The 27,463-nt window shown below is 37.1% G+C and overlaps 1 protein-coding gene across 1 annotated transcript in view; it reads right to left on the reverse strand.

Annotated features, from left to right (window-relative positions):
- Positions 1-14,218, reverse strand: part of LOC150085106 (uncharacterized) — a 48,627-nt gene extending 34,409 nt beyond the window's left edge. The window contains exon 1 of the mRNA XM_090375775.1: positions 13,440-14,218. Coding sequence (XP_090231901.1) covers positions 13,440-13,491 — 52 coding nt within the window. The 5' untranslated portion in view covers positions 13,492-14,218. The remainder of the gene's footprint in view (positions 1-13,439) is intronic.
- Between the last annotated feature and the right edge of the window lie 13,245 nt (positions 14,219-27,463).

Raw genomic sequence — 27,463 nt, forward strand, 5'->3', positions numbered from 1 at the left:
TTGTTGCGTGGCTTAAAAATTTAGAATAACTATGAGGGAAAATCCCTACTCCCTATACTTGAGACTGGCTAAGAAGTCCATTCAAATTGATTTTTAAGAATTTCTTAAGTTTCTGGGATATTTTCTGAGGTGTTAAATTTATATTTCTATTGAAGTGAATATTACATATTTAGTAAGATAAATAAATAAAAAATATATATCCATTTATTTGCTGTGGTAAATAATTGCATAACACCAATAACTGGGTCAACATACCTGATGCCAGATGTTGCAAATCAGAAGGGTTTGCAACAAATACTAAACAATAATAAAAATGAATCATATTTACATCAAAAGTCAGATATATATTTCTGAGAGGTTTTCTGAAAGATGGCAAGAAACAAACAATAATAATCTGATCTATCATCTACAAACAATGGCATACTCTGAAAACAAAACCTAGACATAAGATAATGCCCAAGTAGAACAAGGGAAGATAATATTTGAGTTGGAAAGTCTGTAAAGGTTAGGAAACAGTATGACAAATTATTATTAAAAAAAGAAAAAAAAAACTAGTAAAGGTAGCTCTACAATATCAATATCACAAAAACTTTATTAGATAAAAAAAATTAGAAATGAAATGTGTATAACATGTGGTTGCAAAGAAAAGAGATAAGAGGCAAGCAAGCAACTGGGAAGAGGGTAGGGCTGCACGTCCTCAGATAACAGGTCAACATTAAAGGTCAATGCTAATCATATTATCAATAACAACAGAATTAGATGGGAAGTATCTCATAGCATCCATCTCATCTTTAAATACATTCATAAATATTTCACATTATTTTTTTTCCCCTGATCAATACAACCCTAAAGATGTAAAATTAGATATAATCATGTTCATAATGACAGTGGTGTGTTTGACTTTCATTAATTTATTTTTATATATTATTATTTTTGGTTTAAAAACTTTATACTTCTTTATTTTCAGGCTAATTTTTACTAATGTTTACACTAAAGCACTGTGAATATTGTGAAAAAGCAATATGAAAGAAATTGGTGTAAGTATAGTGCGAACTAAGGTTCACACCTTAACATTTATAAATATATAACATGGCTGCAATAAATATTTATCACTGATTTTTTTTTTCCATATTTAGCATTAGCATTAGCAGAGGCATTTGTGCAAGAAAGCAAGCTTATGCAGCATCAGCCAAAAAAAAAATAATAAAATAAAATTAATAAATAAGTAAAAAAAAAAAAAAAAACCACTTCCACTTCATCCCTCTGTTCGTTCGAAATACCTGTCCAGCTTACCCTTAAACTTACTTAGGCTATCAACTTCCACGACAAGGGATGGAAGTCTGTTCCACCAACCAACCACCCGCTGGCTAAAGGCAAATTTCCGCACGTCTATCCTACATCTGTCTTTCCTCAATTTGAATTTATGCCCTCTCAGGTGATTATTCTGAGCAAGAGGGAGAATCCCATCAGCATTGAGCATGCTCAAACCATTCAAGGCTTTATACACCTCTATCAGATCACCTCGCTGGTGCCTAGTCTCCAGACACTGTAATTTGCAAAACTTAAGACTTTCTTCGTAAGAGCACCCCTTTGTTCCATTCACTACTCTTGTTGCCCTTCTCTGTACTCATTCCAGCAGCTCTACATCCTTCTTGAAATGAGGCCTCCAAGCCTGTATACAGTACTCTAGGTGTGGTCTGACCATTGCCTTATACAAGGGAATAATCACCTCCTTATCCCTGCTAGAAAAATTCCTATATATCATTGACAATACACCATGAGCTACTCTTGCAGCCCGTCTGCACTGCTCAGAGAACTTCATATCTGCCTGCACAACCACCCCCAGGTCCTTTTCATTCTCTACCACTGTCAGTGTAGTACCACAGAGTTGATACGTTTCTCTGGGGTTGCTGTTTCCCATATGTAGTACTTTACATTTGTCAATGTTAAACTTCATTTGCCACCTCTCAGCCCATCTGCTCAACCTTTCCAGATCCTGTTGCAGCAGCATAGTGTCAGTAGTGTCCTTGACAACCCTGCCAACCTTCGTACCATCTGCAAACTTGGATATTAAGCTTGATATACCATCATCAATATCATTTATAAATACAGAAAACAATAATGGACCCAATACTGAACCCTGAGGGACTCCACTAATAACATTAGTCCATGATAAGCAGCGTTCATTGATTACCGCTCTCTGTCTTCTCCCCCTCAACCACCCCTTTATGCATAGCAGCAATTTGCCTCCAATGCCACACTGCTCCAATTTGTGCAGCAGTCTTCCATGTACAACAGTATCAAAAGCCTTTCTAAGATCCAAGTATATAATATCAAAGTTATTCCTTGCATCCAGTTCTTTTGTGAGTGCATCATAGCATCTAATCAAATTGGTCAGGCAAGACTTCCCCTTAACAAAACCATGCTGTGTCCAAGCTATAACTGAAGTCTTGTCTAGATGATCCTGCAGTGCTTCTTTAACCAGTGCCTCCATAAATTTTCCGGGAAACTTCTGTTCCCGGAAAATTTATGGAGGCACTGGTTAAAGAAGCACTGCAGGATCCTCTAGACAAGACTTTCACTTCCTTTGAATTGGGTCACAGCTTGCACTTCCAGTTCAGGGGAAGTCTCCCTGCCTAGACCCAAATTTGCTTAGATGCCTATGCTGCCTCCTTAATAGAACTGGTTAGATCCCATCCACCCCAGGTGCCTTTCTTGTGTTTATCTTCAACAATTTCTCGTCCACTTTACTCTCAGAGATTACAAGATTCTCTAGCTTACTGCCAGAGTTGAATACACCTCTGGCATTCCCCTCGCTGAATAACTCCTCATGTGTGAATGTCGATGCAAAATATTCATTTAGTTTGTTAGCTACCTGAGCAGGATCATCAACAGTTGACCCATCGATATCCAGTGGACCAATCTGATTCAACCCCTTCCTTCTAGAGTTTACATAAGTAAAGAACTGTTTAGTAAATCAATTTCTAGATCTTTGGACTACCCTTTATTTGCATTAATTTCAGTTGTCTTCCTGGGCTATTCAGAAAATTTAATCTTTTATTGCTAAAACGTTTGCTTACTAATTAGCATTAGTTGAGGCATATGATGCAAGCTAATACAGCATCAGCCAAGGAAAAAAAAAAAAAAAAAAAAAAACTTTCCCATTTCATCCATCCAGTCACTCCAAATGTTTATCTAGTTCTAAGCCTTAATTTATTTAAGCTATCAACTTCCACAGCAACAGATGGAAGTCTGTTCCAGCAATAAACTACCCGCTGGCTAAAGGCAAACTTCTGCACATCTATTCTACAACTGTCTTTCCTCAATTTAATCTATGCCCCCTCAGGTTCTTAATCTGAGCAAGCGGAAGTATGCCATCAGCATTGGGCCTGCATAAACCATTCAAGGCCTTATACACCTTGATCAGATCACCTCGCAGGTGCCTAGTCTCCAGATGCTGCAACTTGCAGAACTTGAGCCGTTCTTCGTAAGCGCACTCCCCTTTGTTCCTCTCACCAATCTTGTTGCCCTTCTCTGTACTCGTTCTAGCAACTCTACATCCTTCCTAAAATGAGGCTGCCAGACCTGTATACAGTACTCAAGGTGTGGCCTGACCACTGACTTATACAAAGGGATAATCACCTCCTTATCTCTGCTAGCAAATTTCCTATATATCATTGACAAAACTCCATGACCTGCTCTGGCAGCCCGTCTACATATATATTATAAATATTTTTATTGCATTTAACACAAATATGAAATTTGTTGAATTAAAAGTGTCATGGCACTTTTAATTCAGCAAATCTGAACTTCTTTACAGTTTTAAAATTTATTTATGAAGAAGTCACCCAGATATCCGACAGGCCAACAAAGATATAAGCCATATTTAAAGTTATGATTACTATTTATATTATCTGCTTCTGAGAACTTTTTCCAAACACAAGAAGGAAAAATAACTACTCATACATCCTTTTATTATACCATTAAGCTGTTTGTTATTTAACTGTTAAAAAGTTAATTAAACATTATATGTTTCTGGGAAGGCTTCACAAATACAAGGGAAAAAACCTTAAAAAACAAAAAAAAAAAAAAAAAAAAAAAAGTTATTTAATGTATGCCATTAGTTAATATAGGCAGTATATTTCGTCTCAATCATGTTAGCAAAAAGTATTAATTCACTGTTTAATAGTTAAATAACTAACAGCTTAATGGTATAATAAAAAGATGTATAGAGTAGTTATTTTACACACAAAAAATACACACAAAAATACAACTTTTTATGCACGAACTGAAAGCATTTTGTTTCTGCATATCAACCATTTTGCCCATTGATTCCTCAATCAGTGCAAGCTACAGGTTATGAACAGCCTATGTGATATCCATGAAAAAAAAAAATAATAAAATAATATTAATTGATAGATTTTGAGTGGCCCAATTTTAATGAAATTTTGGGTGAGGCTCAACAAACAGCTTTATAAAAAGGCCATATATAAAATTTCATGAAAATCAATTTATAAGGAGGTGAGTAATTACGTGCAGATGGATGAACAGACACAGAAATCTAATTGCCAGATCTCTATTGGGTACAATTTTGATGAAATATGGGATCGCTTAACAAGTCTCTCTAAAAGAGCTAAATATAAAATCCATCTACTGGAAGTCAAATTATTACACACAGATGGATGGACAAAAAAATAATAATTGTGGGATTTTTTTTGGTCCAATTTTAATGAAATTTGTGGTGGCTCAACAAAGTTTTTAAAAGAGCCAAATAAAATTTTATCAAAGTTCATCCATTAGGAATTGAGCTGCACACAGATGGACAGAGACATGGCAAAGACAATAGATGCTTAATGCATATATGCTACGTGCCTAAAAAATTACTCCTATATCCTTTGATAGTATTATTAAAAATGTTGGTTAACTCTTGATATTTTAAGGAGTCCTTATGTGCTGTAATGTAATAACTAGATCGTACGTATAGCTTAGCTTAATTTTCAGCACTCACCTCCGGAGGTGAGTGCTGAAAATTAAGCTAAGCTATACGTACGATCTAAATGTTGGTTAAATAATTAATTTTATTTCTCTAACAAAAATTTACTATCCTGATGATATTAGGTATAAAGGTATTGTAAACTTTACCTTTTTCAAATATTATATGATGTATATTTAATACTGAACCGAATATGGCACAGTGAAGCCACACCAGAATCTTGGCAGAAAGCTATAGTCATTCCAATATATAAAAAAGAAATCACAAAGAATGAAAATTACAGAGGAATAAGTCTCCTTAAGAAGACTCATTACTCATTAATAGTGGCTATAAAATATTTGCAAAAATAATAAAAACAAACTAGAGGTAATAAATAGGCCTGACGTAGTTGAGTGGTCAGGAGCACATGCTCTTTGGGAGGACTGGGGTTTGAGCCCGTGACTACTAAATACAATTAACAATTTGTATTGATTGATTTATTTTAAAACCTACTAACCTGGTGGTCGTGCCGGTGTATAAACAAGAACATTTTTTTAAAGGGATAAAGAGGAGAAGAACAAAATGGATTTAGGAAAATTAGATCTCATGCAAATAATTTTTTATTTTGAAAATCAAAAAACGCAAGGAGTTAAACAGATAAGCACACATAACATTCACTGATTATAAGAAAGTCATCGACTGTGTAGATAGCATTAGCACTGGCATACGATGCAAGAAAGCAAGCTTATACAGCATCAGCCACCAAAAACCACACCTATTTCACCTATTCATTCCCTCCATTACTTTGTCTAGTTCTTCCTTGAATTTATTTAAACTATCAACTTCCACATCCCTTCCTCAATTTGAATTTTAATTTCCCATCAACAATAAGCAAGCTTAGTATTGATGGGAAAAATCCCATCAACACTGTTTCCCATTCAGGCCACACCTCGAGTACTGTATACAGGTCTGGAGGCCTCATTTCAAGAAGGATGTAGAGCTGCTGGAACGAGTACAGAGAAGGGCAACAAGATTAGTGAATGGAACAAAGGGTTGCTCTTACGAAGAAAGGCTTAAGTTTTGCAAATTACAGTGTCTGGAGACTAGGCACCAGTGAGGTGATCTGATAGAGGTGTATAAAGCCTTGAATGGTTCGAGTATGCTCAATGCCGATGGGATTCTTCCTTTTGCTCAGAATAATCACCTGACAGGGCATAAATTCAAATTGAGGAAAGACAGATGTAGGATAGATGTGTGGAAATTTGCCTTTAGCCAGTGGGTAGTTGGAACAGACTTCCATCCCTTGTTGTAGAAGTTGATAGCCTAAATAAATTTAAGGCTCAGCTGGACAGGTATTTCAAATGAACGGAGGGGTGAAATGGGAGTGGTTTTTTGTTTTTTGGCTGATGCTGCATAAGCTTGCTTTCTTGCATCATATGCCTCTACTAATGCTAACGCTAAGCTTGCTCAATCCATTCAAAGCCTTAAACACCTCAATCAGATCACCTCACAGGTGCCTAGTCTCCAGATGCTGCAATTTGCAGACCAGAAGCCTTCTTAGTAAGAGCAACCCTTTGTTTTGCTCACCAATCTCATTGCCCTTCTCTGTACTTGTTCCAACATCCTTCCTAAAAAGAGGCATCCAGACCTGTATCCAGTACTCAAGATATGGCCTGGTCATTGCTAAATACAATCACCTCCTTATCCCTGCTAACAAAATTCATGTATATTATTGACAAAACCTCATGAGCTGTCCTGGCAGTCTCTCTGCATTGCTCAGAGAACTTCATATCTGATGGTGCAATCACCTCCAGGTCTTTCTCATTTTCCACTACCCTCAGCGTAGTACCACACAAATGGTATATTACTTTGGGCCATATGCAGTACTTTGCATTTATCAATGTTAAACTTCAACTGCCATTTCTCAGCCCATCTGCCCAACTTTTCTAGATCTCACTGCAGTAGCATACTGTCATTAACCACAAACTTGGACATCAAGCCTGATATGCCTTCATCAATATCATTGATAAACATAGAAAACAACAATGGGCCCAACAGCAAACCCTGGGGAACTCCACTAACAACATTAGTCCATGAGGAGCACTGTCCACTGATTACCATTCTCTGTCTTCTCCCTACTCAACCACCCTTTATCCATAACAGCAAGTTATCCTTAATGCCACACTGCTCCAATTTGTAAAGCAGTCTATTATGTGCAACAGTATCAAAAGCTTTCATGAAATCCAAGTAGTATTAGTAGTAATGGCAAATGATGCAAGAAAGAAAGCTTATATAGCATCAGCCAAAAAAAAAAAACCTACATAGTTCACTCATCTGTGCCCTCCAAGAATTTCTAGTTCTTCCTTCAATTTATTCAACATATCCACTTTCACAACAACAGATGGAAGCCTGTTCCAACAATCGCCCACCCACTGGCTGAAGGCAAACTTCCACACATCTATCCTGCAATCATTCTTCCTCAACTTGAATTTATGCCACCTCATGTGTGTAGTCTCTGCAAGTGGAAAAATGCTATTAACATTCAGCTTACGCAATCACATCTCCCTCACAGGTGCCTAGTCTCGAGATTCTGTAATTTGTAGAACTGATGCCTTTCTAGGTAAAAGCAGCCTTTTGTTCCCTTCACCAGTATGGTTGCCCTTCTCTGCACCTTTCTAAAGTGAGGCATCTAGATCTGTATACAGTACTGAAGCCTAACCACGGCCTTGTACAATCACCTCCTTATCCCTGCTAGCAAAGTTTCTGTATATCATTGACAAAACCTCATGAGCTCCTGGCAGCATATCTGAGAGAATTTCATATCTGACTGCACAATTACTTCCAGGTCTTTTTCATTCTCCACTACCCTGAGTGTAGTACCACACAGTTGATAAGTCACTCTGGGGTTACTGCTTCCCACATGCAGTACATCGCATTTGTCAATGTTAAACTTCAACTGCCATTTCTCAGCCGATCAACCTAATTTTTGTAGATCTTCTGGGAGTAGCTCACCCTGATGACTGTTGTTAACCAGCCTGGAAACCTTTGTATCATCTGCAAACTTAGACTTTAAACCTGATATACCTTCATCAATATCATTGATAAATACTGAAAACGACACTGGGCGCAGCACTGAACTCTGGGGAACTCCACTAATAACATTTAGTCCATGAAGAGCAGTGCCCATTGATCACTCTCTGTCTTCTTCCACCTAATCATCCCTTGCCCTTAATACCACATTGCTCCAGTTTGTATAGCAGTCTAGTGTATGATATCAAAATTATTGTTTACACCCAGTTCCTTTGTGACCATATCACAGGAACCAATAAACAAGTTGTTCACCACTTCAACTCAAAATTAGTAAAAGAAGTTTGAATGCAATAACTGACTACTCATGTTATTCAAAAGCATATTTGTGATTTGTTCCCTGGAGCTTCATACTAGATCAGCTACTTCAGAAGAAAGAAAGCATTCAGAGTTGTTGGCACAATAAGAGGTAGATGGGTAAGCCTTCCTCTTCATGGACTGTCAATGGCAATGATTGATGGATACACTACTTTAAACCAGAAACCAAGCAACTCATCCAATATACAGTTTGGATTCGCACATCTTTGGACTTCCATCTTTTAGTCAATTAAAGTAAATCATCTTCAGGTGAAAGTTTAGAATAATGATCAGTGATGGATTGTGACTTTTCAAAAATGTTAATTCCAGCAGAGGAGAGGAGTTCAATTATTCAACGGAGGTCATGCAATTAAAGCTGGAAGAAATGATTCATGAGATTATGCGAGCAAATGTGCACATAACTGAATTGTGTTGAGTATGTTAGCGGTCACAGGAAGACCAACATGATATATCCCCCACCACTACTACTTGCTACTTTAGCTCGATTGGTGAACATTGATGACATTTGGGCAAATGTACCAGGTGTGCAGCATTAACCAACAAAGAAAAATGTTAGTACTTCTTAAATATGGCAATTACCCCTCCCCTATTTGTATCATTAACTTTTTTTTTTTTTACCGGGTAAGCCTTAAAAAATTCTTTATGTTCTGTTCTTGATAAAAATTTTAGGATTAATAAGAGAATAGTATTAATTTTCCATAGAACTGTTAGCTGTCAGCTGAGAAGTGAGTGAAACAGCCTTAAGATACTTAGAGGAAATAAATTTTTTGGATTAATAGACTATTTGCTGTTTCTAAAGGTAATTTTTGATATTATCTCAATATAGTGTCAGAATTAAGAATAATTTTTTAAAGTTTCCCATCTCATTTTCAATATTATTCCTTGCTGTTAATCCCAAAAATCTGATTGATGAATTCTGTAAACATAGAATGTGTACAAAATTCTACAATGGGATAAACAACATGAAATAGAAAGGTGAATTCATCGATTCATCTTGCACCATATGACTGTACACATAGTCATACGGTGCAAGGTGTACAATAATGCACCTGGTGCTGTGACTTTAATAACACAGCCATAAAAAGGTCACAGCCAATTCACACTAACAACAGCAATTAACAATTTTTTAATTCTAAATATTCTACTTCTTTTTATTTATAGAAGTACCTTTAAATTCGGTTCATAAATATATCATTGTCATTAATGGGTAATCAAATATCTAAATAATTTTTAATACTCTTATCAGTTTTGTTACCTAATTCAGAAGTAATATGTCATCATGAACAGATGACATGGATTGCTTTGTAAGCACAAAGCAATCCAAGATTACTGGCTAACAAATATAGTCAGTTCTACCACTCAAGCATACATGATAATTGTGGCTGTTCATCACTACTACTCACAAAACAACCAGCATTAGCCATCTTTTAAAATATACAGATGCTAACAATGGCTTTTGAAGATGAGGGATCAGAGCCAGATTTACATATAAGCTAAGCAAGCTGTTGTTATTGTTATTTGGTTTTTAGGAGCATTAACAACTAAGGCCATATTGCTCCGGGGATATGCGGTGGTCATTCCCTGACCTTTCCGCATCCTCCATATTTAGTGCTCATGGGCTCGAACCACAGTATAATCAAGAAGCGTGTGCTACACACTGCCACTCCTGCCCACCTGGCTACAGAGGCGCCGCTAAGCAAGCTACAGCTAAGGGACTCACATTACAAGGGGCCTCGCTCCATCTTAAAAAATCCTTTTTTAATATTGTCACAGGTGAACAGTAAGCAAGAAGGGCCTCATATATGTTATAGCTTAGGGCCACAGGTTTAAATCAGGCCATGTGAGGGGTAAGCAACCCACAGGTTGCTTACCCCTCACATGGCCTGATTTAAGCAGCCCATTCTTTCACATTGTGGCCCACAGTCATTTATACAGCCCAAAGCGTTATGATTCCATCAAATATCAAACTAGCATATCACACATCGACTTTTGAAAATATCCAATCTTTGTAATATTCGATTTTTGTGTATTGCTTTCTCATGACGTTTTACATAACTTCCTCAGTATATAATATATATACTGAATTATATATATATATATATATTTATATAATCAAATCTTCCCATGTACTTTATCCCACCAATATTTTCTAACTGGTTGTACTGTATTTTCTGTTTTCAATTCAATATACTATGAATTATGAGACATTAAATTTTCATTTGGTGTTGCCAGGTGAGCAAAAGTATCTATCTTTCTTCTGGGCAACTTCCATTCCCACAGGTCTTAAAACACCTCTTGCTGGTGTCTGAGATGCCAGTGGCGGGTATCTAATTTTGCCGTGATGCTTTGATTTCACTGGCTTGCAAACAACTGACAAAAATAAAGACATCCAAGTTGCATCTGAGTCTCAACCTGGGAATTCAGACTAATCTTGAAATTTCTAAAAAAATACAATAAAAATTTTATTATTGGTTTTTCTCATTTATTTTTGTTTGATATTTTTTAATTGCAAAGCATAATTAACATTTCATCATTTTCAATTCAGTAAAAAAAAAAAAAATTAATTTTTTATAATTAAAATAAAAGGGATTAAACAGATGCCACATGAGTGTTTTGGTTACAATTGAGGATGCAAGTGAGTGAAGGTTAAAAATATTATTATAGCCATAATACTGTACTAAGAATGGTATAAGAGTTATGTAATAATTTTTGAAGATTCATCTTCAATTATCAAATGTAAAAAAAGTAAACTATAAATATAGGTGTTGATAACAAACATTAAATTTGTTTTGAAAAATGGTAATTAACTGTACTGCAAGTACAGTTAATTACTTGCAGTACAGTTAATTGGAGTCACATGGATTCTTTCCTGCAAGAATCCATGTGACCTTCAATGTTTTCCCTGTTTTGTACCTCACAGCCAAAAGGGTTGCATCCCTCTGATCTAGTTAATTTTAAAATTTTATTCCCCATCATGAGTCTCCCTCCCACTGAGGGGAAATTGATAAGGGGCACAATGAAATACCTTTACTTCCAAATAAGATTCTATACTAACATAAGTAACTTTCTGAATATACAAAAGCTTGTATTGAGCTCAGGCTACCTTTGATAAGAAGTATGACCCTACCATCCATCTATATTCTCTATACTTCCTAAATAGATTGCACATACCACAGTGAAACTCAACTTTCCCTATTTCTTGGTGGCAACACATTCCATTGTCAGGGTTAACACTCCTAACTAGGAGTCTGAATTCACTCATGGGACTATTTCCATACAGGCACTGAAATAGTATGAGAAAATACTGGGAACTCTGCATTGTTTCTCTGTCCCAAATGCCACAGAACCCTACTGCTGCTCTAACAGCAACAGGCTCTTCAGAAACAATTATGTCTATCCAAACAGTGAACTTGACGTAACTAACATCATTTGTAATTGAATAACATCACCTAAGTGAATCGGATATATATAAAACATAGTGCATTATTTTCTTTAAACATTTCAGTCATTTTACTGGCAACACTCAGGACATTACTGTCAATACTAAGTGTTCTTGTGTAGCTTACTACCATAACAGTGTCTGGAGACTAAGCACCGGCGAGGTGATCTGATAGAGGTTTATAAAGCCTTGAATGGTTTGAGCATACTCAATGCTGATGGGATTCTTCCTCTTGTTCAGAATAATAACCTGAGAGGGCATAAATTCAGATTGAGGAAAGACAGATGTAGGATAGATGTGCGGAAATTTGCCTTTAGCCAGCAGGTAGTTGGTTGGTGGAACAGACTTCCATCCCTTGTTGTGGAAGTTGATAGCCTAAATAAATTTAGGGCTCAGCTGGACAGGTATTTTGAACGAATGGAGGGGTAAAGTGGAAGTGTTTTTTTTTTTTTTTTTTTTTGGCTGATGCTGCATAAGCTTGCTTTCTTGCATCATATGCCTCTACTAATGCTAATGCTAATACATCAACTAGATCAGAGGGATGCAACCCTTTACAAGTTATTTAAGCTTGTTTCCCTAGCTTCCTGCATGTTTGAAATATTGCTACCCTTGCCACAATTTGTCTCCTTTGGCCACAAACAAGAACTCATCAGAGGTATACAAGTGTTACTTTGACTAATTAATGTGTATCTATATTTTCCCTGTCCAATCTAACCAGCAGTTCCTCTTAACCCTTAAAGCCTCTTCAATAATACTGGTAAGATGCACTACCTTGCACCACCTTTGTTCAAATGTACTATCTCTACAAAATATAAATAAAAATACATATAAACAAAATAAAATAAGTTAGGATCCCATAAAAATAATAATACTTTTTTACATATATTCTTTAATACTATGTCAAGCTCTTTTACTGAAAAGAAAATTTGAAATATTCCTACTGGTATGCCATCCCAGTAGAAAATGTCTTAATATTTAAAGTTAAGCAGATACAATCTGTATCAGACACTCTCAATTCTGTCTAATTGTAGTTGTACTGGAATACAAACAGAATATTTATTTATTTATATTTATGATTGGGCTACTTAGCAAGTTTTAAATTTACAATTTTTTTTTTATTTTTACAAATTTCTTCTTTCATTTTGGTGAAAGAATAAACCTTACAACACGCAGTGCAGAACACTACTAGCACATGCTAGGTAATCCATCAGCAAAGAGTCTAAGTCATTCGCTAATGAACTCCCCAGCAGCTCAGTTCCTTGCAGTGCCCTCAAAGAGATTATTTTCAAATCTGAAGTAGTAAGTCCTCTTCCAGGAGTTACTATACTCAGGAGTAGGTAGCATAAGTTCTACACCATACCTCTCTGAGTAAGTAAATTCTTTGTGGGTTCTTTAATGATTCTATAAAAGGTGCATGAAGATAGAAAGGATTAAAATATTCTTAATTAAAGAGTAATTTATCGGTGCTCAACATACTAACAGGCACTGTTAAAATAAATTAAAATTCTCAATGCTTTATGAAGCTGAAAGAAATTACTGGTAGCATAATATAACTCATACAATTATAGAAAGGGGGGGGGGAGAAGTCTGTATGGTCAGTAAGTTAAGATTTTATCTACTTACCGATAATTTTAACTCCCAGAGATCCTCCTCCAACAACTGTCACCCTAACCATATCAAAGAACCACGATTATATGCAGAACTCACAACAAAATGAAATCGAAATATGGATTACACAAAGTTCAGATTCCAAATTACAATTACCAATGACGAAAATTACAATCTACGGTTAAAAAGCCAACGTGTTATAAAATGTTGATAGTGATAAGCAAACCTGTATCACTAAAGAGCTTTTGATTATCAGCGTGATATGAATTTGCGAAACGCAAATGATAAGATGAAAATAATGGATAAAATCAAAAATGCACAACTTAATCCCCTCGAACAACAAAGGCAGTGATAACTTCAAATTGCAATGCCCTCGTTTTTCTTTATGGCCAATTACAAATAGCAACGTTGTAAACATATGCTATCGCAATGAACGTCACTTTACTAATAATTTCGCTAAATAAAGAAAAGTTTCAGAAATAATTTCGCAGCCTGAGGGAAAATAAATGAAACTAGCATAAAACACTACCCCCACACCTTTATATACGATCACGATAAATGCCTCTTATTAGATCATGATGAATGGCTCACATTTCCCAATATTTACGAAATCTCGTATTACTTTATGACAAATCGCTGACACAAGGTATGCATGTAGCAACGGTGGGTGCATATAATTCCACCAAAATAAAATTCATTTTGATAACAGATTAAAAACAACGCAAAAGAAAAAAAAGTTAAAGCTAATTTTAAAATTGCCTTTAGGTTTGAAAATACACGAAACAAAAAGGTACCGCACACCCACAATTAGGTCACGATGAATGTATCATATTTACCAATGCTGTAATTGCGAAATCTCAGTACAAAATTACTCAAGATTCAAACATTCGATGATCATTGAGAAATGAATAAATTAACAAACATCAACAAAGTCATGTGAGGACCATCATTACGGAAGCAGCATTTGTTTACGACCGTTTCTGCTTCCAGCAGCGCCAACATGCGAAAGAAAATGTTCATTAAAAGTATATGGATTTCTATAAATTCAACCAATAAATTAATTAACGACGCATTCATCCAGTCTATAGCAAACTTCGATTTTTGATTTTTCTAACTCTAATGGGAAACTCAAATCAAATAAATCAGAATGCGTATGCACTTATTGTCAAAATTTAAACAAACAAAAATTGCAATAACAAGAATTTATTAAGTCGTCATTTTAAAATCGTTGTTTTAGCATTTGTTCGGTTTGCTAATAAAACCATGTTTCCGGAAGAATAATGTATAACCTCTTTTTGACAGCTGCGAGAGGCCCCCTTGGCTAGTACAGTTGCTAAGTTCGAATCTCTTCGAACGGGGAGAATTTCTATGGGTTTTTTTCGCAATGTGGCTGAGTTAGGTGGCTCAATCGAAGGTAGCGTCGTTTTTTATCCCGAAAACTCGGGTTTTTCTCCCAGCAAAACAGAAAATCGACCACAGAACACACGCAATTTACAAACAATATAAAACCCTACAACAACAACAACGACGCAGCTGCGAGAGTATTAATGGCTCAAAACATTTGAATTGGTATTAAATTGGTAATGACGCACCATCTAAATCTTCTACCGAGAATCTCTGTTCCTACTTCAACTGTCATCTTCGGAAATTTAATCCCGGGAGCTCACATCTGGTGAGTATGAGTCACATCTGGTGAGTATGAGCTTGGCGCGCCCAGAGTCCTGAGCTGGATATCATCATTCTTCTCTTTCTTGGTGATTTCCTTCTCTCTCTGGGTAATTCAGAATTTTTTTTTTTTTTTTTTTTGCTTTGCAGCATAAGCCTCAGGCTTCCTTGCACCAGATGGCTAATAATAATAACTCGGCGAACTGTTCTTGATCTAAAACTGTTTACCACATCTTCACTGGTTCAACCTACCTGCGGGATCTTCTATGACATTTTGATCTTTATGCTGCAGCGATGGCTACTAGACAGAAGATCGATATTCCATTCATATTGGTAACTCTAGATTAGTGATATCCAGGAACTCATGAACAAGTTCGATCTGGATATGGCTGTGAACAGGAAAGAGTTTCACATAACTATTTTCAGTAGGTTGACTGGCAGATGGGTTCTGGGTTAAAGATGTCCTCATTAATTTATTAATTTGTGTGCGTGTGTGTGATGTTTACTGCAGCTACCTGCTCTCTGCGATTTCTTTCATGGCACTGGACTTAATATTAGCATTAGTAGAGGGATTTGATGAAAGAAAGCAAGCTTATGCAGCATCAGCCAAAAAAAAAAAAAAAAAAACCACTTCCACTTCACCCCTCTGTTCGTTCAAAATACCTGTCCAGCTGAGCCTTAAACTTATTTAGGCTATCAACCTCCACTACAAGGGATGGAAGTCTGTTCCAACAACCAACCACCCGCTGGCTAGAGGCAAATTTCAGCACGTCTATCCTACATCTGTCTTTCCTCAATTTGAATTTATGCCCTCTCAGGTGATTATTCTGAGCTAGAGGAAGAATCCCGTCAGCATTGAGCATGCTCAAACCATTCAAGGCTTTATACACCTATATCAGATCACCTCGCTGGTGCCTAGTCTCCAGACACTGTAATTTGCAAAACTAAAGCCTTTCTTCGTAAGAGCACCCCTTTGTTCCATTCACTAATCTTGTTGCCCTTCTCTGTACTCGTTCCAGCAGCTCTACATCTTTCTTGAAATGAGGCCTCCAGACCTGTATACAGTACTCTAGGTGTGGCCTTACACAAGGGAATAATCACCTCCTTATCCCTGCGGGAAAAATTCCTATATATCATTAACAATACTCCATGAGCTACTCTTGCAGCCCGTCTGCACTGCTCAGAGAACTTCATATCTGCCTGTACAACCACCCCCAAGTCCCTTTCATAGAATGAGCAGAAGCCTGTTTTTCAGGCTTCTGCTCATTCTATTAGAAGCAGTGCAAGAATCTCTTTCACCTCTGCCAGTGGCTACTGTCAATCTATTGGTCTTTGTCTCCTCCCAAGCCAGCAGTTTTCCGACGCATCTAACACTGCATCGATAGCATCAGCAAATATTCTTGCACCCTTTCTATTTAAGTGTATCCCATCCCTGTAGAAGCAATCTCTCCTGTTAACAAGTACAGTCCAGGCTGAAAAAAATTCTACCCCTTGAGCCTTGCACAATCTTTCCAGGGCCGAATCGAACGACAAGGCTCTCATCATATACTCCCTCCTATCGTGTCTGGGCAGAATTGCACTTTCAAATTCAACCCTAATTCTCGGCTTTTGTTCAACAGTGACCTGTACTTGTTAAGTAATTCTGCCGGTCTCCTACTCTTAATATCATTAGTGCCAACGTGTACAACTATATCACCTTTTGTGCCCTTAAAGGATGATATTCGCTCTACAACGTCATCAACCTTTGCCCCTGGCAGACATACCCTGGTCCTGTTCCACCTATCCTTTTTACAAAGCATGTTTGCCGTTTCCCTGACAATAGAGTTGCCAACAACTACTAGTTCCTTCGGGACCAGCGCATTCTGCCTTGGGGGTTGCGTCTGTGTCACGTGATGCCCAAATGCAAGCTCTGGCGTTGATGTGGGCAGCTGAGAGCTTGATGTGCCCCTCAATTTAGTTTCTTCGAGGGCATCCACCCTGTCCTTCAAGCTCTCCTATAGGCCCATAAGAACGCTGAGTTGTTGCCTGATATCGATACACTCCTTGCATCGCGCACACACAAAGAAATCCCCCATGGCAGTATCATGTCCCGTACCCGATTGCTCTGCAAACATCAAGCAAACAGCGCATTTTATAAGGCTGTGAGTCAGAGGACAACTGACCCCCCTCAGTTCTGCTCTGAGCCACAGCACTTCCATTAGCTTGAGCCTTTTGGTTTGCTGCTCTGGTCTGAGTCTTGATTCTATTAATTTATTAATTAATTATAATTAATCATGTTATGTTTTTAATTATGTTAAATATAATTAATTATATTACGTTTGTAATCTAAGTCGTTTTATGTATTTATTTAAAAGTAAAATTTAACTGCTAACGAAGTTCAACTAACGCTATCTAGTACGGTATCACAAAGGCGGGAAAGTTACGAACGGTAAATCTACGGAGACTTAAGTGTTAAATTAACTTTCAAATCTCGCTGTCTCAATTCAGAATAAACTAACGATCCTTACTAGGTCTATAAGCTACTTACAGAAATAATGCGATGTAAAAAATATTCAATCAAGCGGCTAAATATGGCTAAAGAACTCGTTCAGCGGAGTTGCAAACACGTGGATACTCTTACCGATACTTTTATGCAATTACAATATCACGAAACCCTTTTTTTTATTTTCTTGAATTGGAATTTTCCCATTTGAATGAACTTTCATTATACAAAATAAATTCTACTATTTATTTTTATGTTTTGTACAATCTTTGTTCTGTTATCTTTTTTCTGCTCTGTTATGTACTTTAACTGGGCACATGCCTGTTGATCATTAAATAATCAACATGAAATTGGCCGTCAAAAAATGAATAAATAAAAAAATCACCCTATTTTTATATTTCATCTGCTTCTAAATATTTATCTATTCCTTCTTCAAATCTACATAAGTGCTCTAACTCTACAAGGTCACATTATTATTATTATTATTATTATTATTATTAGCCATATGGTACAAGGAAGCCTGAGGCTTATGCTGCACCAGCCAAAAAAAAAAAAAAAAATTCCCCGAGTTACCCCCTGAGAGAGAGGGGTATAAAGGAATCACCAAGAAAGAGAAGAATGATGATATCCAGCTCAGGACCCTGGGTTTGCCAAGCCCATACTCACCAGATGTGAGCCCCCGGGGTTAATGTTAAGTACATTAGCAATGAGCTTATGGTTTTCACCAGTCTGTCTGTCCATTTGTATGTACCAACTCGAATCCCAGTAGAAGGATTTTTAATTTTTTTTTTTTACATGAAATTTTATATTTGGACCTTTAAAAAAGATCTGTAGAACCGTTCCCAATTTCAATATATTCGGACCAATAGAAATTCAACAAGTATTTTAAATAAGATCTTTATTATTAATAAGGTGCAAAAGTACACAGATTTTACAATACCCTTCACAGCACTAAGCCAGGGATTAACAAGCGGTTGAGATATCATCTTGCTGGAAATATAATACAGGATAAATAACATAAAGTAGATTATATTTCCTTAAAAATTAATAAAATAAAATAATAATACAGTACATCAATTTAAACTAATAAAATACATAAAAAATTACGCACAATAGTTTTCTTAAATTCGGTTTTCTTAAATTCTTGCCAAGCCGGAGTGATCTTACATCATTTGATGGTTGTGGAACACACATGCAGATCTAGGATGAGCCATCTATACTTTGTCATCGACAATTTTGCACAGGTCAGCGTCCAAGGATTAAGCTAGAATATTTCTCTTTACCTGCCCTCATGTAATAACTTGACTCCAGTTGATGGCTTTCCATATTTTAAATTTTGACCTTTAAAAAAGATTTGTCTAGCCATTCCATATTTTACCAATATAAATATGACAATGATTATTTCCTTCCCATCTGTCTGCATGTAATAACTGGACTCCCAGTAAACCTATTTTCGTGAAAGTTTGATATTTCTTTATAATTATTTGAAAATAAATAATCTCGCAATTATTTTTTTTCCTATACACTATGCTGCCACTTTATTAGGTACACCCCTGCTGTGCACACAAATGGTTTGTCCCACAACATTGCAACTCACATGACCACAGTTGTGGATATAAATGCAGCAAAACAACCTTTCTAGTATCAGTTAAGCATACAAACCGCAGCAAGAATGGGGAAAAGGAATGATCTAATGGACTTCGAGCATGGCATGGTAGTAGGTGCAAGACGTGCTGGACAAAGCATCTCTGAAACGGCAGTTCTCCTGAACTTTTCACACACCACAGTTTCAAGGGTGTACTGAGAATGGTGTAACAAACAGAAAACATCCTCTCAATGGCACTCCTTTAGAACAAAATCGCTTGTTGATGAGAGAGGTCAGAGGAGGATGGCTAGAATTGTGCAAGCAAACAGACAGGCCACAATGTCGCACATCAAATCAGAATACAACCTTGGCATGCAGAACAAAATATTGCAACGGACCATTAGTCGTACTTTGTCGCCAATGGGCTACAACAGCTGACGGCCACATTGCGTACCTTTGCTATCAAAGAAGAACAAGAGAGCATCCCTCCTGTGGGCACGGCAACAGCAGCATTGGACTATCGAGGATTGGAAAACAGTTGCTTGGTCTGACGAGTCGAAGTTCCTGGTGCATCACGTTGATGGAAGGCTCAGAATTTGGCAAAAACAACATGAATCCATGGACCCATCATGTCTGATTACTACTGTGCAAGGTGGTGGGGGCAGTGTTATGGTGTGGAGAATGTTTTCTTGGCACACGTTGAGTCCACTGATTCACGTCTGAATGCCACATCATACCCAAGTACATCTGTTCGTGTTGACAGTTTATCCTCAGTCAGAAGGTTACTTCCAGCAGGATAATGCGCTGGTGCACAAAGTCTGAATCACTATGGAATGGGTCCAGGAACATGACAATGACTTTTCTTTGCTGCAGTGGCCTGATCAGTCCACGGATCTCAATCCTATTAAACATCTTTGGAATGAGCTGGAAAGGGCTGTTCACTGCAGGCCTACACCTTCTTGAATATCAACGAACTGTGACACAATTCATTGTGTCACAACGAATTTGTTTCAAACACTCCTGTCTGCATGGTACTCTATTCCTGAACAATGCTTTCAGCATCTTGTTCAATCCATGCCTAGATGAATTCAGGCTGTTTTGAAGGTTAAAGGAGGCTCAACATGCTACTAGGTAGGTGTACCTAATAAAGTGGCAGCACAGTGTATATCACATAGGCTATCCGTATAAAACAGAACATGTAAATTCCTTCACATTGTCTCTATACAACATGACAAGTTGTTTGATATTAGAATGCAAAATGGGATGACCTGCAAGATTTCTATTCTTGCTTTCCTTCGTTGAATTACTGTTTTAAATCTTCTGATGTCAATGATCACTCGGATTGGCAGTAAAATTATTCTTGTATGAATGAAATCCTTTATTCTGCAATCCAACTGAAAGGGTACAGCCCAAAAATGGTTTTTGAATGCTGGCTGCTACACTAGACCAAACCTATCTGTAACTAGAGCAGCTAGGGTATAATCTCGCTGCCTCTCCTCCACCAGATAGTGACTGGAGGGAATCTGAGTAGTGTGTATGGAAGAGGCACTGTGAAAAAGGCCCATAAAAATTCCTGCAATCATTGATGGGATTTAAACAGGTCTTTTCCACCCAGTGTAGAAAGGATGATGATTATACCAACTGGGTTCTCATGTGACCATTCTTAGCCTTGTGTTGTTTGGCATTAAATCTTTCATCTCATCCCATTTTCATTACAAGAATGAAAAATGGGGAGAGATACGAGATTTCTATTCTTTTCTTTCGTTGGATTACTATTTTAAATCTTCTGATGGCATTAAATCTCTCATCTCATCCCATTTTCATTACAAGAATGAAAAATGGGGAGAGATATGAGATTTCTATTCTTTTCTTTCGTTGGATTACTATTTTAAATCTTCTGATGCCAATGTTTGCATAGGATGATGTCAGTGAAATTATTCCAGTAGATATGAAATCCTTTATTCCACACATCACCTTAAAATCATGTCCTCGTCCTTACTCTAAATGTGTTTTCAGCTAAATTCAAGATCTTGGGTACAAGTTGTCTCTACGTGGTCTTAAACAGAGATATTGTATGGTCAAGTTCTGTGATTGGGTGATTATTGTGAATGCCTTCGCTATTGTTAGTCTTAGTTAGGGTGCTTATCCCCACCTTACGCTGTTTTTATAGAGGAAAATGAGTTCCCTATTTAAAAACAGCGGTAAGGGATATTTTAAAAGATTAGTTTTTACACGACTTTAGTTGGGATTTAAACAAAAAACAGTTATTTTTGAAAATTTCTAATTATTTTTGCTTATTTTAATTCTGTATTGCTGTTTCTCTTTACCTTTATTTAGACTTCGATGCATTACAATGTTTTTTGGCATGTTACATGTGGGCGGGGAAAGCAGTGAGTGGCACCTGCCAATCACTGCTTTGTTTCTGTCCGTTAGTCAAAATATGGACTTGACTCAAGAACTGGAGATTTACTGTTTTCCAACGAATGGGCTAAGGCTAAATGTTGAATATCACAATTGGCTTGCATTCAACTCTCCAGATTCATTTTCTGCCTGTACCAAAGTTTGCAACAATTGAAAATTGGATATTAATCAGTCCAAATGATATTGTGAACAGGCTAAAGGCAGAAAACTTGCTTCTTGTCCTCACATCTGGTGAGTATGGGCTTGGCACACCAAGCGTCCTGAGCTGGATATCATCATTCTTCTCTTTCTTGGTGATTCCCTTCTACTTCTCTCTCTCTCTCTCTCTCTTTTAGGGTAACTTGGGAATGTTTTTTTTTGGCTGGTGCAGTATAAGCCTCAGGCTTCCTTGCACCATATAGCTAATAATAATAATAAAATGGTAGTCGAGCATTCTGGTGTCTTGCCAAAGCTATTGGTCCCAACTTTTGCATCTCTACTCCCACATCTGTTAAAACCTGAAGTTCTATTGCCACCTCAGCTAAAGATAAAGCTGAACTTGCATCCTACTTTTCTTCTAACTCTTGTATTGATGACCTTAGTAAACCAGCTGCTAACATTCCCACACTTCACTCAAAACCTCTTGTGGTCTTCCATCAAAAGGATGTCAGAAGAATTTTGAACAATCTTTATGCCAAGAAACTCTCCAGATCTGTATGTTATTTCTCCACTTGTTTTCAAAACCTCAACTCCTGAGATTACTCCTGTTCTGTTTTATTTTTTTACATATTATTATTATTCCATTGGTGTTTTACCTTCTGCTTGTAAATTTGCTCATATCTAGCCAGATCCTCAATCATGTGATAAATCTCTCCCATTGCCACATTGCACTTACTTCTACTCTTTCTAAAGTAATGGAGAAATTCATTTACCATCAACTCCTAAACTATCTAGAAACTTTCTATCTGGTCAATGATTGCTAATATGGATTCCCTCAATATTGATCCATTGGTGTTATGCTAGCTTATATTGCCCATCTATGGACAAACTGAATAAAAAAGTTTGATGAACTTAAGCTATTGCTCTTGATATTTCAAAGATTTTTAATTATGTTTGACATAAAGGTTTTTTAAATAAGCTACCATCTTATGGATTTCCAAAAGTTTTTTGTAATTCAGGGCATCCATTTCACTCTCTGACCACTCATTGCAGGTGAGAGTAGACAGCTCTGTTGTTTAACTTCTCCACTAATGCCGGTATTCCACAAGGTTGTTCCCCCACTCTTTTCCTCTTGTTTATTAATGACCTTCTTCCATCGAATAGAAATCCTATTCATAGTTTTGATGATGAAAGTACATCATATTCCACCTCCCAGTTTGCAAAACCTTGCTTTGCACAAACAGCTTAAACTTCTTAAATATCCACAACCAATTCCTTAAATGCCAATAACAGTATAATTGTGAAATGGAGCCAAGGTAATTTAGTTAATTTTAATCATTCTCAGTCCTGTGTTATACAGGTAATGGACAAAAAAATGGAAAATGCAGTCTGTATACATCGATTAGAGTCTACCAGTGTCTGAAAGTCAACAGCAGAGATGCCACACCATATATCTGCAAAAATGTGATCAATAACTGCTTGTTTGAAGGAGCTGGAAAACGCTGCCTGAGACATTGTTCCACAAGTTCCCATAGATTTTCTACCATGTATAGATGTAGTGAACTAGTGATGCCACAGTTTAGCATAAACCCAATACTCTCTGCAAAATCTTGGTGTTTCTATTTTTTGTCCATTACCTGTATCTTGCCAAAAAGGATTTTTCTGCTCCTATGCTACTTTTAGATGATGCTCAGATTTCTAGGCAAGATCACATATCTCTTTTGATATAAGCACATTACAAATATTGCTTCCTCTTCCCATAAAACAATGGGTCTTTTCTTTTGCTCTTGGCATTACTTTTCTTCTGAACAGCTATTCAATCTGTACAAATTTCAAATCTGTCCCACCATGGAATACTGTTTATACTGTTTTCCCACATCTGCTGTGGTGCCCCCATCAGCTTTCTTAGCCTTCTAGACTCCATTCAACAGAGGATGGTTAGGTTAATTAATGACCCATCTCTTACGAAGTCTCTTCACTTCCAGTAACATAGACTATCTGTTTCTGTTGCATTCCTTTTCTATAGATACTTCCATGAGTGTCTTCTGAATTAGTATCTATAATTCTCCTGCTCTTTTCCAAACCAGTCCAAACATGTGGTGCAACCGGTCAGCATCCTTTTACTGTCCAATTTCAAACTCAGAATTTTTCTTCTTCCTAGTTTATTCCTTCAACATCCATTTTCTGAAACAACCTCCCTTCTCACGTATTTCCTGAAAATTGCAGTGTATAGAAATTCATGTCTAATGTCAACAAATATCTTCTTTCAACTCCTCAATCTTCAGTCCATCCATGGTACTAAGTACTATAGGTTCTAATATTTTTCGTGTTTGGAGTTTTCATTAAAAGAAGTAGTGGCAAATGATGCAAGAAAGAAAGCTTATACAGCATCATCCAAAAAAAAAAAAAAAACAAAAAAACTTCACACATCACCAGTCTATTCCTTCTAATAATTTGTCCAGTTTTTCCTTGAATTTATCCAAACTACCCATTTCCACAATAACAGATGGAAGTTTATACCAGAAATCAACCGCCCACTGGTTGCAGAAAAATTTCTGCACATCTATCTTGCAACCATCTTTCCTCAATTTGAATTTATGTTCCCTTATGGTTGTAGCCTGAGCAAGAGGAAGAATGACATCAGCATTGAGCTTGCTCAATCCATCTAAGGCTTTAAACCTCAATCAGATCATCTTGCAGGTGTCTAGTATTCAGATGCTGGAATATTGCAGAACTGAAGCATGTCTTAGTAAGTCCACCCTTTATTCCCCTCACCAATCTCATTGGCCTTCTTTGCAAATCTGCATTCACACCTTGTACTCAAGATGCAGCCTAACCATTGCCTTGTACAATGGGATGATCACCTTCTTATCATTGACAAAACCCCATGAGCTGACCTGGCAACCTGTGTGCATTGCTCAGAGAACTTCATATCTGACTGCACAATTATCCCACCCAAAGTCTTTTTCATTTTCCACTACCCTGAGTGTAGTACCACATAGTCGGTTTGTTAATCTGGGATTACTGCTACCCATACGCAGTACATTGCATTTGTCAATGTTAAACTTCAACTGCAATTTCTCAGCCCACTGCTTAATTTTTCTAGATCTTGAAATGGCATACCTTTATTACTGTCATTAACCACCCTATCATCCTTTGTGTCATCTGCAAATTTATACATTAAGCCTGATATACCTCATTAATAAATATAGAAAACAACAATGGGGCCTACACTGAACCTTGGGTGACTTCTTGGGCAATCTACTTCCCACAATAATACACTAAGCTTTAAATTTACAATCAACACCAGCCCACGCTCAGGAATGCAAAGCATGAGATTTTGCCTATGGCAAGGTTAACTATCACACCACGGATAAAACCTGGTACATCTGCACAATAAACAGTACCACACAAACATAAAATCTGAAATTGGCGGGAAATTTGAACATTTTCAGACTGACCACCGCTGGACACTGTAGGTCTTTGAATCTCCTATCACAGTTTGCTGTAATATACGTAAACCACCCTGTTTATTTAAAATTAAGTACATATATTCAATATTACTCTTATAATTACAAAATATCCGCCAAGTAATTAACCTAGCAAAACTGGTATAGAGATTACAGAAATGGGTATGTATAATACATTCCTCTAGTATGGCTATATGTCTGCTCAAAGTCCCTGAGGAAGTAGCAGAGGTATGGCCATAAGGAAGAATGTTAATTTTCACTAACTTTTGCTAATTTCTCCAGCTTTCTTTAAAATTTCATTAATTTTGTTGTTTTTATATATGTATCTTATAATTTTATATATAAGGCTATCCATATCAGGGCTAGTATTTATATATAACTAGAATGTTGGTTGGGGTCACTATAAACCTGATGCTCCCAAGTAGTACCAAAATTTAAAAATAGTGATGAATAAATAAGTTAAGTACATACATAACCCATGCACATATAATGTCTAATTGTCCTCAGACAATAGCATTAAAGCTGGAGCCAGTATTTACGCCATTTGATATTTAAATCTAAATGTCATCTGACATAATTCCAATATATATATATATATATATATATCTACAGGGTGTCTCAAAAATATTGGTACAAACGTTTAGGGGAGGTAGGTAACATCTAAAGGAATGTGAATTGCATAGGAACCCATAACCGGAAATGTCACGGGAAAGTAGTAGCAGAGGCACAAGAAGCAGAAATGACATGACAGTAATTAGTGGCAAACATTTATTTGACATAATATTAATAATGGAGTATGAGATGGATGCATTTCATGATGTTACAACAGATTAGCATTAGTAGAGGCATTTGATGCAAGAAAGCAAGCTTATGCAGCATCAGCCAAAAAAAAATAAAGTAAAATAAATAAATAAAAAATAACCACTTCCACTTCACCCCTCTGTTCGTTCGAAATACCTGTCCAGCTGAGCGTTAAACTTATTTAGGCTATCAACTTCCACGACAAGGGATGGAAGTCCACCACCCGCTGGCTAAAGGCAAATTTCCGCACATCTATCCTACATCTGTCTTTCCTCAATTTGAATTTATGCCCTCTCAGGTGATTATTCTGAACAAGAGGAAGAATCCCATCAGCATTGAGCATGCTCAAACCATTCAAGGCTTTGTACACCTCTATCAGATCACCTCGCTGGTGCCTAGTCTCCAGACACTGTAATTCGGAAAACTTAAGCCTTTCTTCGTAAGAGCACCCCTTTGTTCTATTCCCTAATCTTGTTGCCCTTCTCTGTACTCGTTCCAGCAGCTCTACATCCTTCTTGAAATGAGGCCTCCAGGCCTGTATACAGTACTCTAGGTGTGGCCTGACCATTGCCTTATACAAGGGAATAATCACCTCCTTATCCCTGCTAGAAAAATTCCTATATATCATTGACAATACACCATGAGCTACTCTTGCAGCCTGTCTGCACTGCTCAGAGAACTTCATATCTGCCTGCACAACCACCCCCAGGTCCCTTTCATTCTCTACCACTGTCAGTGTAGTACCACAGAGTTGATACGTTGCTCTGGGGATGCTGTTTCCCATATGTAGTACTTTACATTTGTCAATGTTAAACTTCATTTGCCACCTCTCAGCCCATCTGCTCAACCTTTCCAGATCCTGTTGCAGCAGCATAGTGTCAGAAGTGTCCTTGACAACCCTGCCAACCTTCGTATCGTCTGAAAACTTCGACATTAAGCTTGATATACCATCATCAATATCATTTATAAATACAGAAAACAATAAAGGACCCAATACTGAACCTGAGGGACTCCACTAATAACATTAGTCCACAATGAGCATTGTCCATTGATTACCACTCTCTGTCTTCTTCCTCTCAACCACCCCTTTATCCATAGCAGCAATTTGCCTCCAATGCCACACTGCTCCAATTTGTGCAGCAGTCTTCCATGTGCAACAGTATCAAAAGCCTTTCTAAGATCCAAGTATATAATATCAAAGTTATTCCCTGTATCCAGTTCTTTTGTGACTGCATCCTAGTATCCAATCAAATTGGTCAGGCAAGACTTCCCCTTAACAAAACCATGCTGTGTCCGTGCTATAACTGAAGTCTTGTCTAGATGATCCTGCAGTGCTTCTTTAACCAGTGCCTCCATTAATTTTCCGGGAACAGAAGTTAAACTCACAGGTCTGTAATTACTTGTGTCAGCCTTTGATCCTCCTTTGTGAATTGGGGTCATATTTGCACTTCTCCAGTCCATGGGTACATCCCCTGAG

This window comes from Mastigoproctus giganteus, chromosome 6 (assembly GCF_048544385.1).
Source record: "Mastigoproctus giganteus isolate SK-2022 chromosome 6, ASM4854438v1, whole genome shotgun sequence".
Classification (NCBI taxonomy): domain Eukaryota; kingdom Metazoa; phylum Arthropoda; class Arachnida; order Uropygi; family Thelyphonidae; genus Mastigoproctus; species Mastigoproctus giganteus.